Source organism: Hippocampus guttulatus, chromosome 5, assembly GCF_054856545.1.
Source record: "Hippocampus guttulatus isolate MCC_2025c chromosome 5, RoL_Hgut_1.0, whole genome shotgun sequence".
In the NCBI taxonomy this organism is placed as follows: domain Eukaryota; kingdom Metazoa; phylum Chordata; class Actinopteri; order Syngnathiformes; family Syngnathidae; genus Hippocampus; species Hippocampus guttulatus.
In genome coordinates this window covers 2,681,811-2,698,110 of record NC_141265.1, presented here as the reverse complement: position 1 = coordinate 2,698,110, position 16,300 = coordinate 2,681,811, and the positions used below count along the sequence as shown (strand labels likewise).

Sequence of the window (16,300 nt, the reverse complement as noted above, 5' to 3'; positions counted from 1 at the left end):
CTTTGTTTTAATTTTCAAATCTTGATTTCCATTGCATATTCCGATGACAGGTAAACTGAGTCTATAAAACATCTGCTGAGTGTGTTATTTTCAATGGCTCAGCAGCACTTTTCAATTTTTCCATGGGGCAACCCACTTTTGTTGTAAAATGTACTCTGAAGACACTGTCAAAAACTTGCATGTGGCCAGCGGTATAAACACTGTGCACTGTCTCGAGTCTGGAAAGGAAGTCCATGCAGTGGAGGCCATGATTACAGAGGTGGTCACTGAGATCACAGAATGTGACTTTTCTGTATGTTTTTTTTTCCCCGCCAGCTGGCTTGTGTGGTTAACTCATACTGTATGCTCCAACAACCCATGAAAAAGAAAAACATCTCAATGATACATCCATCCATCCATTATCTGATCCGCTTATCCCCACGAGAGTCATGGATGTGCTGTCGAAGAAAACTCTGTAAAAATGCTCAATGCTGGAATTAGGAATGTCCTGATTATTTTTTGCTTGCCTCCAAGTTCGTGTCACTTGATTCTGAATATGGGCCAAGAGAGAGTCCTGATCCAATACCTTGGCAATGCAATAAGATGAGAAAAAAGGGACAGTGAAATTGTTTGCACTGTTTTAATTACTTTTTTATCTCCGTCAAATAAACGTTTCCTAGCATGAACCACTTTCTGTGACAAAAATTTCTCACGCAGCAGTGGTTCAAACCAACCATTTTCTAATCGGCTTATCCTCACGAGGGTCGCTGGCGTGATGGAGCCCATCCCAGCGGTCTTCGGGCAGTAAGGGTACAACCCTGAACTGGTTGACAGCCAATCACAGGGCACACATAGACAAATAACCAATTGCGCTCACAATCACACCGAGGGACAATTTAGAGTGTTCTATTAGCCTGCCATGTATGTTTTTAGAATTTGGGAGGAAACTGGAGAAAACCCACACGGGCACGGGGAGAACATGCAAATTCCACACAGGAAGGCGGGAGCGGAATCGAACCCTGCACCTCTGCACTGTGAGGCCGACATGCTAACCAGTCGCCTGCACAAATGATGATTAATACAAATTACATTTAAATATCCTAGATAAACTAAAATCTCAAAAATATCTTTTGGAAAAAAAAGGAAAAATCACTACGTAGAGCAACAAACAAGGACAACTTAAATGATCAGTGAAATCAGTTCCACACAGTGTAACATTGCATTGGAAAAACTACAGGGCTTCACTCCAATTTGAAAGATGCCGCTTCACATACGAAACGAGAGCGTCGCAAGAAAGTTAGCAGATATTTGTTCTCAAGTAGCCCAGAGTTTGAAAAGAAAAGCAAGTCCCATAAAGATAAAGTAAAAGCATCATTGGCATTTTCACTGCAAAGCTGATTACAATTGTCAACTAGTAGTCAAATATGTGTCTGTCGAGCATGCATGAGACTTGTTGCTATAGCAGTGGTTCTTAACATGGGTTCGATCAAACCCCAGGGGTTCGGTGAGTCGTTCTCAAGGGTTCGACGAAGCCTCTGCCATGGAGGATAAGACACACGCGACTCAACATACAGGACATCCTATCTCAAATTCAGTCAGAGCGAAGAAATTGTCTGAACGACGGTTCGAATGTTGGAAAATCCTCAAGTTGGGTCAGTGGTATCACACGGCCCCATAACATACAGTTATGACACGCCCGCTTGGCCATTGCTGGCTGCAGATGATCACATGACATTGCTTGTCCAATCAGTGCTGTGGGAAATTCAGTTTGCTTCGTAGTCAACATGTGACTGTCGTGATAGTACGTCGTTAATTGGAAAAAAATATATATACTTATCCCTTGAAATTTTATTAACTTTTTCTGTTTTTAATAAATGTGTGTTTTTTTGAATTTGTAATATTAAAATATTTATATAGGGTGTCCCGGTAGTCGAGTGGTTGTCCCTAGGTGTGAGTGTGAGCGCGAATGGTTGTTTGTCTATGTGTGCCCTGCGATTTGGCTGGCAACCGGTTCAGGGTGACCCCCGCCTACTGCCCGAAGACAGTTGGGATCGGCTCCAGCACCCCCCGCGACCCTTGTGAGGATAAAGCGGTTCGGAAAATGGATGGATAGAGATACATATATACAGTATATATAAATATAAATGTGTGTGTGTGTGTGTGTGTGTGTGTGTGTGTGTGTATATATATATATAGAGTTTTAACTTATGAAGGGTTCGGTGAACCACTGAGCTATAGGCCTACACAAATGCAATATAAGACAATGTCACATTCAGAATAACTTGTCAATCGACACATTTACGGAACTAAGCAACTAACAGATGATTTACTTGAATTAAAACTGTAACCTTTAGAAATGTAGGGCAGATGCTTGGCAGAAAAGAAAAAAAAAATCATGTAGCCGACTCTCATGCTCCAACTGCACATATTTGAATCCTGGATGTTTTTCCTTTTTGGATGCATCTGAGAGTGTGTTCAAGTAGAGTCACCCACCTTGTCCAAGGCGACCACCAGACAGTGCCTCCTTTGCCGTACCGAAGCCCAGCTCTCGACACACCACTGTGGCAGACTGCAGGTTCCACTTGTCATCACATATGGTGCCCCACTCTCCATTTTTCAACACTTCGACACGGCCCTCGCCTACTATGGCCCCGCCACGCACACGGACCAATGGCTGCTGAAGAGGGGGAAAAAAAACATTCTTTCAAAAAAAAAAAAAAAATCAAGCTTAGAGTAGATGAAAACAGGCAAAGTGGTAGCGATTCAGATCTCCCGGCAACGGTTGAGCAAAACTTCAACTGTTTAACTGTACATGTAAACACATGCGCAGCACAGTTTATACAGTTTATACATCCGCCACACATTGCGTTCACAGCCTTCGGCGCATGCTTTCATACCTGAAATAACTCAACTTGGCAAAAACTTGTTGAAATTATTCACCATGCAGGAATGTAATTTAGTAAATAATTTCTAGGATCACCGGCGATTGAAAGATACAATGAATCTTTGCTGTGTTATGGTTTATCGTTCGCACCCTCGCTTCATAGCAGACTCTTTTTTAAATGGATTTTTGCATTGTAAAGGCAAGTCTGAATGTAGAGTCGCACAATTTCCATGTACTAACACGCAGCATTCAGGTCTGCTGGAAGAGATACAGCGTGTTAAGAAGAAGAGGCAGAGAAGGTCCAAAACTACTTTGTAATTCAGCAATAGTCATTGTTACCCCACAACAGAGAGAATACCATACGTTCCAGACTATAAGCCGCTACTATTTCTTCCCGTGCTTTCAACCCTGCGTCTTTTAACGTGACACGGTTTATTTATGAATTTTTACTGACGTGCTTCAAGTTGCCGACAGATTCACCCGCAGTCTCATCACATCCGAGCAATGGAATTACCACACGTCACATTGGACCAATGAAACTGTCCAAGTTCGCCGTCATACTGAATCTTCACCAGCCATTTGCGGCTGAAATGCACATGCGTGAGGAAGAGCGAAATAGTATCCAGCAGAGCGGAAATAAGCATTTTGAGCTGAGTTTGATGAGCACCGGGAAAGAGTGCCATCAAAACAGCCATCTCTGCGCCGTGACCCCCGTGGCTCTGTTGTTTGTTTGGCTACTGACTCCAACCATGCCCGGAGGACAGGAAGTCCGGCTATGGAACGATATCCCCTCCGTCTCCCAAACACATACCAACTGGTTTTCCAAAAAAGGCTGCGTGGCGAAAATAAAAGTCCTTTTGTGTGGTGACCTCTTTGTTTGCAAATATCCCAAGTTATAATGCGGAGACCTGCAGCTATGATGTACATATTTGTTTTAATAGCTAAATCTAGCTGCTGTGGTAATCAGGTGCGTTTTGTAGTCTGGAAATGGCGGTATATGCCGGTGAGTGTTGCTGTGCCCTGCTTGTATGTGTTGCTGCTTCGTGTGTTCAAGTAGCAGTTGCTAGAAGATTTAGACTGTGTGATAACATTCATTTCCATCTCGGGTGGTTTGCATTATATGTTTACGTGAAGCTGTCAGACTTTAATGAGATGAAATGATGTGGGTTGACTGAACATTTTGGTGTTAAAATGTAAAATGGTTACTTCTCCTTGTTATGTGTCAGTTTTCTAGTAAACTTGAACTGGAAGTGGCACATAAACAGCTTGACGCAAGCATGTTTTTCCCCTTATTTGGAGAGTTGTGCTGCACAACAGTCTTGACGTCAATCTTGACAGTAAGATGGAGAGAGAGCGAGAACTAACTTTGTGGAATACTCGAGTTGAAGTGTATTTCTGCTTTTCTTTTGGATGTCCTTTAATATTCTTGAATATGTTTAAACCTATTTTTGAGTGGGTTTTTTTTTCATATGGTTCCTCTATATCACGGGTGGGTCTAGACTAGAGTGTATCCAGTAGTCACAAGCCAAAAGTCACTTCAACTGTATTTCGGAAACCATTTCTCATGTATCAAAGTTAGCATCTTTTACCCGAGGTGAACATTTTTAGTTCAAACTACTTGATCATCAAGGCTTTGCCAGACCTGTGTTTATGAGTGGGCCAAAGGGGGGTGTGCCCAACCGTGAAAATGCTTGTGATTTTTAATTTCATCATACTAGCTACTTTTGAGTTAAAAAAAACATTGCACATAGAAAAAAAAGTTATATTTGAGGGTTCAGTGCCTCAGGTGAGGGGCGCAAGCCTCTTGGAGTTTGGGCCCCCGTGATCCAACCATAGTGACGGGTGCTTTCATTTACTATTCAACTGACACCAACCAAAGTGCTTTTCAAACATGAGCAGCGGTTAAGTGAGACTGTACCTCTTGTCTGAAGGCCTTCTTAAATCCAGTCGCTGATGAAGGAGCAAAGGCTTTGCCAGGGACGCAGCTCACCACTACGGGCAACCCCTCAGCACAGGTTCCGTTCGACTGCAAGGATGTATCCCTCCCCAGTTTACAGCTGGACAAATGAGCCTCGTTGCCGGTGCAGTTGACGGCGTACTCCCAGTATGTGGGCTTCCTCCTGCGAGCAAACATCCTGCGGATCAAGAAGGAGAAGGCATCAGTTACGATTCCGAACCGCACAGGCACGTTTATGTATGCAAATATATACCGTATACACTGACTACGGTACGTACATTAGGGAGTGAGAGAGCCAACACAGCCAAGCCCATTAAAACTGGCCTGGCGTGTTGTTTTTCAATTATGATCACTGTTCGGTCTTCTGTGACCATTTAGGTTTTCATTTTGCCGCTGAGTACTTGCATGAAGGATATTTTCATTCGAGCTGACAAGTCTAAAATTTGCAAAGATGTGTAAGATTTTCATTGGAATATACATGAAAAGGTGAGGGGTTATGAAAAGAAACACACCTGGCCATTAAGATTTCATTAGATTTGCTCCAGCATGATGTAGTTTATATTCACTGAACTAATTTTTTATCCCTCCCGGTGAAGTGGAATTTATACTCTGTTGTAAATTTTTTGTGCAATGATGACAAATGGTAATTAAGAGATTTATACTTAATAAACATGGAAAAACCTCTTATGCTATCAACCAGGGGACTTGCTGGGATGCTAATCTGTCTTTTGAAGGAATCCCACTTTATGTAAATATTTATTACGCTCATTAAATACAACAGCACATCCTAAACTAATGTCCTACATCTAAGATGAATGTGGAAAAAACAGATGGTGAAGGCAACGCTTGCTTTTCAATTGAGACAGGATAAGATTCCCAATTAATTTTGTTAGCCACAGGCGGGCAATTAGGGGCCAGCTGGAATGCAGATTTGCGCTGTTTGATAGAACAACAACGGAAGGAAATTTCTACTGATACACTTTTTATGTCGCTATCATGAAATGATGAAGATCTTAATCTGGCCTGAAAGTCACCCTGCACTCTGAGTTCAGTCATGGAAAAAAAAAAAAAACGATTTTATTTTTTCTGAGAATTTTCAATTTTGTTACAGATTTCAGCTAGCATCATGGAAGTTGACATGTTTGATTTGCTTTTGCAGGCCACATAACATGAGGTGGTGGGCCACATCTGGCCCTCGGGCCTTGAGTTTGACACCTGTGGTCTACAGAATGAATTACACAACACTTTACACTACATTATTTCAACTATGCTTAAATTAGCCTGTTTTGAGAGGGCAGTGCAATCCCATGGAAATGAACCACTGCTCACCCCTAGCGTCTTCACCTCTGGCCCAATGCTGGGTGAGGCTTATCTTACATTGATGACAGATGGCGGACCAAGGTGCTGGCAATGGAGTGGTTCGAGAGTCAAAGAAAGAAAAGCAAGCATGTAGCCTTGGTGTAGAGGACACTTTGATCAGAATTTAAAAAAAAATAAAATATATACCTGGATTTATGAAAGTATTATATACATGCTCAACCAGAGGTGAAGAGGTTTTATATAAATATATACTGTAGATATATGTATATATGCATGCATCCTTTGATACAGTTCTCAGTTATTTTTCCAAGTCTCCATCTGTGTGTACAATTACATAATCCCCATTTTGAATGTAGTTTTAAGTCATTCAAACCGAATGGCTACTCTAAACGAACTCTTGATAAAACCATAATCGTGCCGATGTCTCAGAGCAAAGTGAAAATTCAGATTATTAGAGAGCAGCAAGTTTGGCCCCTTTCAAGGGCAGCCTTAAAGAACACACTGCACGTTTCACAAGGAGTCATAGCGGCAGCAGAATGACACGTAGATGGAAAGTTAAGGAGAGGCCATGCTCTGCTGCAGTAAAGGAAAATTACAGGCTTTGCACACACTAAATTTAGCGTTAAATGCAATAGCGCACTATTTTATGGTCAACTACAATTAATCAGATGATGTTTGGCTCATGTAAGCAACACCCTGAACATCAGAAATCAGTTAAATTGCTGTTTATAGAACGATGCCCATGAGATAACTTTGGTAGGTTTTACATTTTGGAAGGAAATATTAAGTCACAACTACGTAATTTTGCTAGCAAGCAAAGAAAATAAAAGCCAGCTGACAAGGCGATTGCTCTATAAGTGATGGAGGCCTATCGAGTCGACCTCCAGGGTGCCAAGTTATGAAGCTCAGCTCATATTCGAGCATTGAAATTAATGACAGAAAATGTGATTTAATGAAACTAAGTTCCCAGTGAAAAAGTTCACCACAACAGTATCTTCTATGTGTTGATATGGATAGTACAGTGATCCCTCGCTATTTCGCGATTGATATAGCCAGCGTAGAAAGAAAAAAAGGAAAAGAAATTGCTAAATTTACGATCAGCATTTACTTTCACTTAAGTCGATTTCTTGCACAATGTCATTTATTTTGCTTCCTCCATCTTTCATTTTTATTACCTATATCCTGTCTTCAAGCGTTAAAGCTTTTCTTTTCTTAACTCCTTGGTACGCAAAGGCCCATTTTATTGCCATTTTAGCAATGCAACGTTCGTGCTGCAAAAACGTCCTGTACTACTGCGCATGTGTAAACCAGTGTGGTGGTGGCTGTCGCCGTTTCCGAACGAAGCAGTAGAGGTCGCTGTGGCATGCTGAGGTTGGATTAGACTTTTGCGGAAGGCTTGCTTCGTTGTCGTGAATCTCGTTGCGAGGCAAGAGCAGAGAAAAAGATTTCGTATAACGGAACAGGGGGACGTTTCGTTGTAGGGGGAGCAGAAAAGTGGGAATGGCTTGAATGCATGAACATTTTTTCACACTACTGGGTATTTTCGCCCATGCAGGTCTTGGAGTTTCACTGTAGAATGACAAGACGACTCGCATTTCAAAACCATGAATTCTTCTCGAAATGACAAACAGTGATCCAGTTCTCACATCGGCACGAGACAGAATCCAACCTTACCCAATGTTAATACTCACTTGTAGACTCTGGCATTGTATTTTCTCTCCCCAGGGAAGCCAAACATGCCACAGATGACTCTGCTGTTAAAGTGGCTCCAGTCGGTGTTGCAGATCTGCTTCCATTTACCGCCATCTTTTACCTCCACGTAGCCCTCTGTCACGGGGATCCGCTTACGTAACGATGACAAGATGGCTCGAATGCGTACATCCTCAACTTGAATATCGAGGTTCTGTCAAGGAATATGAAACACACTTAAAGGAAGGCACACCAATATATTAAAAGTATGCTTATTTCCACATAACAGCCAGAGAGCATGGAATGGAATATTGGTTGGAAAATCTGCCTTGCTGTTCTGAGGTTAGGAATTTGAATTTCAGTTCCGGCCTTCTTGTGTGGAGTTGCATGTTCTGAGGGAGTCAGGGGGTGTCACCCAAAGTCAGCTGAGCTCGGCTCTAACTGAACCGCGATCCTAATGAGGATAAGCGGGATAGAAAATGGATGCATGGATCTATCTCACCTCGCCTTCTGCGTTACATCATAAACAATAAAACACCCCATTTCCCGAGACTGACCAGCTTGGTGGGATCACACATATTTGAAGTAAAACACCTTTTTACTGTACTTAAAGTGGCAGTATAACTGGATGCCCTGCAACTCTGTTCGCTCATAAACAGAAGAATCTCCACGGTGACCGGAATTCCGACAAATTGAATTACCGGTAGTTGTAATTAAGATGCCAAAGGTCCTTTCCAAATGATTGAAAACGGACATTCCCTCTTTTTAATTAAAGCTATGACAAAGACAGAGTGGATGTCTGTCAACACATTCAAATTCTGAACAAAATGATGGACTAAACACATTTTTTTAACAGGTCTAATTTGCCATTAATCTTCCATCATGTATGGGACAACCTTTAAAGGAAAACAAAACGGACTACGTTAAACCATGAAATTCTGTTTGCCGTGCTGCTGAATGTAACATCATTTACCCAACAGTTTTCTATTACAGAGACTACAGCATGGACTGGTAGTCGATCAATCCCAGGGCAGAGAGAGTCAGACAACCATGCAGATTCACAGCCTCACTGGGTGGCAACTGTACCCACGCTGGCTGCCTAAAACAAAGTCATGCAAGTGAACCGCTACACAATCTGTATATAAAAGAAATCATTAGACTTGACCATCAAATACATTTTGTCCCTCAATCTTTAAAGTAGAAACCAAATGAACGTACTAAATAAGTCCAACTCCAAGAAAATGACAAAAATTTGAGAACTACAAATCCCAGGTCTATCTGTCCTGCCAAAGAAGAGAAGAGAATCCAGAGCTCTGCAAAGTCATATGACATGAAGTAGAATAAAGATAGCATGTGGTGAGTGTGGCCTTGTGTCTTTGTTTACCAAACACACAATACATAAGTCGCAGACATTTTTGTGAGCCGGGACACAATGGGTGCTTAAAATTCAAGTAAAGATGACAAAACACAGGCGGGGAATAACATCACTGCCAACAGCCTCACATTGGGCCTCATTCAGCAAAGAAATGTTCATACTCTGCGCACAAGTTATTTAGGCAAACCGTTCACCGTTGGAATCATAAATTGTGCGGGCCGGCCAATTTTCTTCGCATACTGTGCGTATACTGAAGAATCCAAATTAATTTGAAACGATCGCTCATGTCTGCTGCGCCTCAATTTGCATAAGAGCCGCCCTTAGTTCCCCTATAGAAGGGCACCAGTTAGACAGCATCTCAACCAATACGCGACGGTTTAAAGTTGCGAGAGATGGCCCCAAAGCTGACTTTATCCTATTTTCAAAAGGTTGGTGTCATTGGAAAGCTTGTTGAACACAGAAACTGACGACATATTATAATGCTGGTCAACAGCAAATTTTCATCAGGGAGGGCTTTTTGATACCGATTTTAAAAAATGTGTATAAATATATATATATATATATATATATATATATACAGTATATCAAATTTATTTTTTATATTATTATTATTATTTGTGGCGGCCCGCTAGTCCAGTGGTTAGCACGTCGGCTTCACAGTGCAGAGGTACCGGGTTCGATTCCAGCTCCGGCCTCCCTGTGTGGAGTTTGCATGTTCTCCCCGGGCCTGCGTGGGTTTTCTCCGGGTACTCCGGTTTCCTCCCACATTCCAAAAAACATGCATGGCAGGCTGATTGAACACTCTAAATTGTCCCTAGGTGTGAGTGTGGGCGTGGATGGTTGTTCATCTCTGTGTGCCCTGCGATTGGCTGGCAACTGATTCAGGGTGTCCCCCGCCTACTGCCCGAAGACGGCTGGGATAGGCTCCAGCACCCCCCGCGACCCTAGTGAGGATCAAGCGGTTCAGAAAATGGATGGATGGATGGATTATTATTTATTTTCATTTTTTTACTGATAAAAACTTGTGCATTACTGATTTTACGATACATCGTAATTTAAACATCAGACGTTTCAGTCCAAAAAAAATCCACCTGAAGCTGAACTCAATCCTAAATTTAATTAATTCTTTAATATTTTACTAATTAATTACTTAATCATAAGAAACTCATCTAGAGAGGTGTACTCGCATCTCTTATTCGATAAAATTGCAAAAATGTGTTGCCCTTGAATAGTAAATGAATAAATATAGTAGGACAGCAAAGAAGCATTTTGAGTCCAAGAAAGTGGTACTGAAACCCCTGGTAGTTCACATCATGAAATTAACATTGGAAGTAACAGTACATGGCGGCCTGAGTCACGTCAGAAGCAAGCCAGCAGCAGAGCATGTGCCGTGGATTTTTTGGACGGTCATTTTACAAATGTAAATATTGGGAAATGTTTAAGATATTAAAAAGAAAACATAGAAGCCTTGAATTGACCAAGAAACGTGAGCGCTTCAAAGGCTTCTCTGGTTGCTCAATCATTGAGTGACGAATACACACATGCACTACACACGCACATGCATTTGAATGGCACAGGGAAGTTATTTTCGTTAAAATGATTATTAGAATTATTACTGCTTTTAAAAACGCCATTGTGCATCAGGAGGTGTGAGATAATTTTTTTTCAAAAGCTGAGCATTTGTGATGTGGTCTGAGTAGGTTCTCGATTTGTTGGCTGAGTGCGCACCTTTTAAAGTACAAACATATTGATGAATCACATATTTGTGTGTTTGCACTATGGGAGAATGTGGCCCATTGTCTACATGGGAGGGAACTTAAAGTCAAGGAGGAAAAGACAAAAAACTAGTCAACTTTGACTTGAAGTTAGTGCCTATTCTTTGGCTGCACAGTGTGAACTGCTCTCTTCAATTTCTCTTAATTCCTTTCCAGTCTGGAAATCAGACACTCCTCACGTGGTCTCTCAACTCGAAAATGTGAGACATTCAGCTACCAAAAAAAAAAAAAAGATTGCAAACATGTGTGTCTTGTTTTGCTCTGGCACTCTCCTGGGAGAGAGGCCTTTCCTGTGTTTTGTTTTGGGAAAAATGAGCACAGATGGAAAAGCCATTTGCGGGATCCATCCATCCATCCATCCATCATCTACCGCTTATCCGGGGCCGGGTCACGGGGGCAACAGCTTTAGCAGGGAAGCCCAGACTTCCCTCTCCCTAGCTACTTCTTCCAGCTCTCCCCGGGGGATCCCGAGACGTTCCCAGGCCAGCTGGGTGACATAGTCTCTCCAGCGTGTCCTGGGTCTTTCTCTGGGTCTCCTCCCGGTGGGACATGCCCGGAACACCTCACTAGGGAGGCGCTCAGGAGGCATCCGAATCAGATGCCCAAGCCACCTCATCTGGCTCCTCTCGATGTGGAGGAGAAGCGGCTCACCTTATCTCTAAGGGAGAGCCCGGACACCCTGCGGAGAAAACTCATTTCGGCCGCTTGTAACCGGGATCTCGTTCTTTCGGTCACGACCCATAGCTCGTGACCATAGATGAGGGTTGGAACGTAGATCGACCGGTAAATTGAGAGCTTCGCCCTTTGGCTCAGCTCCTTCTTCACCACGACAGACCGATACAACGTCCGCATCACAGCAGACGCTGCACCGATCCGCCTGTCGATCTCTCGCTCCCTCCTGCCCCCACTCGTGAACAAGACCCCAAGATACTTCAACTCCTCCACTTGGGGCAAGATCTCCTCCCCGACCCGGAGGGGGCACTCCACCCTTTTCCGACTGAGGACCATGGCTTCAGATTTGGAGGTGCTGATCTTCATCCCAGCCGCTTCACACTCGGCTGCGAAACGCTCCAGTGAGAGTTGGAGAGCCCTGTTTGAAGGAGCCAACAGCACCACATCATCTGCAAAAAGCAGGGATGCAATACTGAGGCCCCCAAAACGGACCCCCTCAACGCTTCGGCTGCGCCTAGAAATTCTGTCCATAAAGGTTATGAACAGAATCGGCGACAAAGGGCAGCCTTGGCGGAGTCCTACCCCCACTGGAAACGATTCCGACTTACTGCCGGCAATGCGAACCAAACTCTGACATCGGTGGTATAGTGACCGAACCGCCCGTATCAGGGGGTTCGGTACCCCATACCCACGAAGCACCCCCCACAGAACTCCCCGAGGGACACGGTCAAACGCCTTCTCCAAGTCCACAAAACACATGTAGCCTGGTTGGGCGAATTCCTACATACCCTCGAGGACCCTGCTAAGGGTGTAGAGCTGGTCCACTGTTCCACGGCCGGGACGAAAACCACACTGCTCCTCCTCAATCTGAGGCTCGACTTCCTGACGGACCCTCCTCTCCAGCACCCCTGAATAGACCTTACCAGGGAGGCTGAGGAGTGTGATCCCTCTGTAGTTGGAACACACCCTCCGGTCCCCCTTTTTAAAAAGAGGGACTACCACCCCGGTCTGCCAATCCAGAGGCACTCTCCCTGTTGACCATGCGATGTTGCAGAGGCATGTCAACCAGGACAGCCCCACAACATCCAGAGCCTTGAGGAACTCCGGGCGGATCTCATCCACCCCTGGGGCCTTGCCACCGAGGAGCTTTTTAACCACATCGGTGACTTCAACCACAGAGATAGGAGAGCCCACCTCAGAGTCCCCAGGCTCTGCTTCCTCCAAGGAAGGCGTGTTGGTGGAGTTGAGGAGGTCTTCGAAGTACTCTGCCCACCGGTTCACAACGTCCCGAGTCGAAGTCAGCAGCGCCCCATCCCCACTGTACACAGTGTTAGTGGTGCACTGCTTCCCCCTCCTGAGACGTCGGATGGTGGACCAGAATTTCCTCGAAGCCGTCCGGAAGTCGGCTTCCATGGCCTCACCGAATTCTTCCCACGCTCTGGTTTTTGCCTCGGCGACCACCGAAGCTGCGTTCCGCTTGGCCAGTCGATACCCGTCAGCTGCCTCTGGGATCCCACAGGCCATAAAGGCTCGATAGGACTCCTTCTTCAGCTTGACGGCATCCCTTACTGCTGGTGTCCACCAGCGAGTACGGGGGTTGCCGCCACGACAGGCACCAACCACCTTACGGCCACAACTCAGATTGGCCGCCTCAACAATAGAGGCACGGAACATGGTCCACTCGGGCTCAATGTCCCCCGCCCCCCCTGAACATGGGAAAAGCTCTGTCGGAGGTGGGAGTTGAAACTCCTTCTGACAGGGGATTCCGCCAGACGCTCCCAACAAACCCTCACAATACGTTTGGGTCTGCCAGGACGGACCGGCATCTTCCCCCACCATCGGAGCCTACTCACCACCAGGTGGTGATCAGTTGGCAGCTCCGCCCCTCTCTTCACCCGAGTGTACAGAACATGCGGCCACAAATTTGCGGGATGACATGTAAAAAAGAGGTGAAGGGCCCTCAATCTTGTGCTATGCAATGTAGCACTGCAAAACTATGCACCAAAAGATGCTAAGAAACCTTCATAGGTGGAGAGAAAATGGAAGAGAGGAAGCCAGCCGACAATCCCTTTTCTACCTTTTGTAATGTTCAGGGTCACATGTCTTGCTGACTTTGGGTGAAAGACGGGGAACACGTCGACAGTCAATCAAAAGGGGAAAGAGTCACATAATCTTGCATACAAGATTCACATACCTAGAAATTATAAGAGCACAGACTTGCACAGGAACAACTAACAGTCGGTCTGTAAGTGGAAAAAAATGACGTGACAGAATGCTTTCCAGCTCATCTAAGTACCACAGCACCACTGATACGACAGCTTGCAGGGAATGAGCTCTCCACCACATGAATGACTACTTCTGGCTATGGACGGGAACATCTTTTAAAAAGTACCATATTCAATATATTCCAGCAAATGACTATTTATTTGGTAAATTAAGAAAGTTAAGAAATTACACTTGATATTTTTTTAAAGCTTTAGAAATCCCCACAGCAGTACTGGAAAAAAATCCTGGTTTAAAAAAAACACTTTGTCAACATGCGATAATATTGTCATAATTAAAAAAAATAACACGAACAATATTCACAAATGGACAATATCTATTTGTCGCGACCCTCGTGAGCATAGGCGGTTCAGTGAATGGCTGGATGAATGGAGAAAAGATTTACTCATCAGTGACATTCCAACAATGCAAAACATAAACACACAAACAAAAAATCATATAAGGAAAGTGGTTTCCAAAATATTACGTGCCACTGACTGTTTTCAAATGAAGACATATTTTGATGGACTGGCATTAGTGTTGCACCAAGTACGGGTAGCCTTACCGTGTCGTGAAATTTAGAAGTCAAAAATGGCACTATACCGGGAAAAATGCTCCAACCCTCTGTGATATGTGTCAGGTTAAATCATTCCCGTAAATATAAATCTTAGTCTACATGTGGACTTTGCCACGTGTACAGCGATCTAGTATTTGCTTTTTAGAAAGCAGCGTGTCTGCACATTTTCAGCCGAATTTCTCGATTGTCCCCATTCACTGAAGCACGGCGCGAACCACTCCGTGCATTTTCACAATGGAGACTATATGTGCGCATATCTATTTAATTCCACCTGCGGAATTATAAATACTGTTAGGTATTTTTGTAAAAGCCAATACGTACGTGGCCAGTTGGTTCCTCAACTATCAAGGCATAGCAAGCTTCAATCCCAGAAACCTATTTAACATGTGCGTGAAGTGAACATGGGTGGCTCACTGTCGGAAAACAGTTGAAAGAACTAAAAGGGTGCAGCAGACAACTGGTTAAAAAATAAATAAAAAGAAGAAATAAAATACATTTTAAGTTTAAATTGGTGGCCCGGTGATCCAGTGGTTAGCGCGTCGACCTCACAGTGTAGAGATACCGGGATCGATTCCAGCTCCCTGTGTGGAGTTTGCATGTTCTCCCCGGGGCAGCGTGGGTTTTCTCCGGGTACTCCGGTTTCCTCCCACATTCCAAAAACATGCATGGCAGGCTGATTGAACACTCAAAAGTGTCCCTAGGTGTGAGTGTGAGCGTGGATGGTTCATCTGTGTGTGCCTTGCGATTGGCTGGCAACCGTTTCCGGGTGACCCCCGCCTACTGCCCGTAGATGGCTGGAATAGGCTCCAGCACCCTCCGCGACCTTTGTGAGGATAGGCGGGTCGGAAAATGAATGAATGAATGAAGTTTAAATTGAAAGTTTAAATGCCTGCTTCTCGAGTACATATTCCAAGAAGCTCCTTTTTTTTCCTTTTTGTGATCCAATTTGTAGGTTGTCAAAGTTATATAAAACAAAGGCCGGTTTATTCTAAGTTTCATTTGTAATTTATTAATTTATGTATGTATTTATGTTACCTTACTTTCAAGGCAACATATTTGAGTGAAAAAGACGACAATGATTTAGAATTAGATTTTCAAATTAAGGAAAGAAAGTAAAATGATTTTCATTTAATTTTCATTTGGGTTACATCATACTTTTGTAGAATCATCAACAGATGTGAGTGAGGGTGGAGCTGAAGTCAACAAGGTTTCTTGTGTCAAAAATAGCTATGATTTTGCCTAAGGTTTTGGATCATCGTCTTTCGGTCACTGATTTATGGACAGGTTCTGACTGTTCCTCTGTGTATTACAACACTACAGCAGCCCAATGTCTTAAGAGTAAAATATTTTTGGTCTCTACGTGAGACTGATGCGCTTTTAGTACAGGCCACTTTTGCGGCAGAAAACAAAACACTTGCCAGCGAAAGCAGCACACAGTTTATGAACATGTGTTTCTAATAGATGCCTTTAACAGCTCTCAAAAACAGCAGCAATCCCCTCAACATGTAGAAAATATGCCATGCTGTTAATGTGAATCGTCCACATACTGTAAATTCATTGTTGTTAGTTCCTCTGTATTGTAAATGGCTCCATTTGTCAGTTCGAGATTAAAAAAGTGAAAGTGAATGGAATTAAAAGCCTATTTTGAAGAAGTAAAAATATCGGTACTGTACCTTAATACTGTTTTGAAGTATTATGTATCTACAGTCGATGCAATACAAACTCATGATTTTATAGTTACAAAATGTCCTAGTTTGGAGCGTCTCGTTTAAAAAAACCAAAAAAAAACCCTCATTTGTTCAAAAAGTGG

General features: G+C 43.6%; 1 protein-coding gene across 3 annotated transcripts in view; it reads right to left on the bottom strand.

Annotated features, from left to right (window-relative positions):
- loxl2b (lysyl oxidase-like 2b) overlaps window positions 1-16,300 on the bottom strand; it is a 40,102-nt gene that overhangs the window by 11,792 nt on the left and 12,010 nt on the right. For 2 of the 3 annotated variants that reach the window (XM_086111265.1, XM_086111264.1), the window contains 3 exons: window positions 7,832-8,043; window positions 4,782-4,998; window positions 2,473-2,656 (listed from right to left, as the gene is read on the bottom strand). In XM_086111265.1, coding sequence (XP_085967391.1) covers window positions 2,473-2,656; window positions 4,782-4,998; window positions 7,832-8,043 — 613 coding nt within the window. The remainder of the gene's footprint in view (window positions 1-2,472; window positions 2,657-4,781; window positions 4,999-7,831; window positions 8,044-16,300) is intronic. The other variant, XM_086111266.1, reaches the window with a different exon arrangement.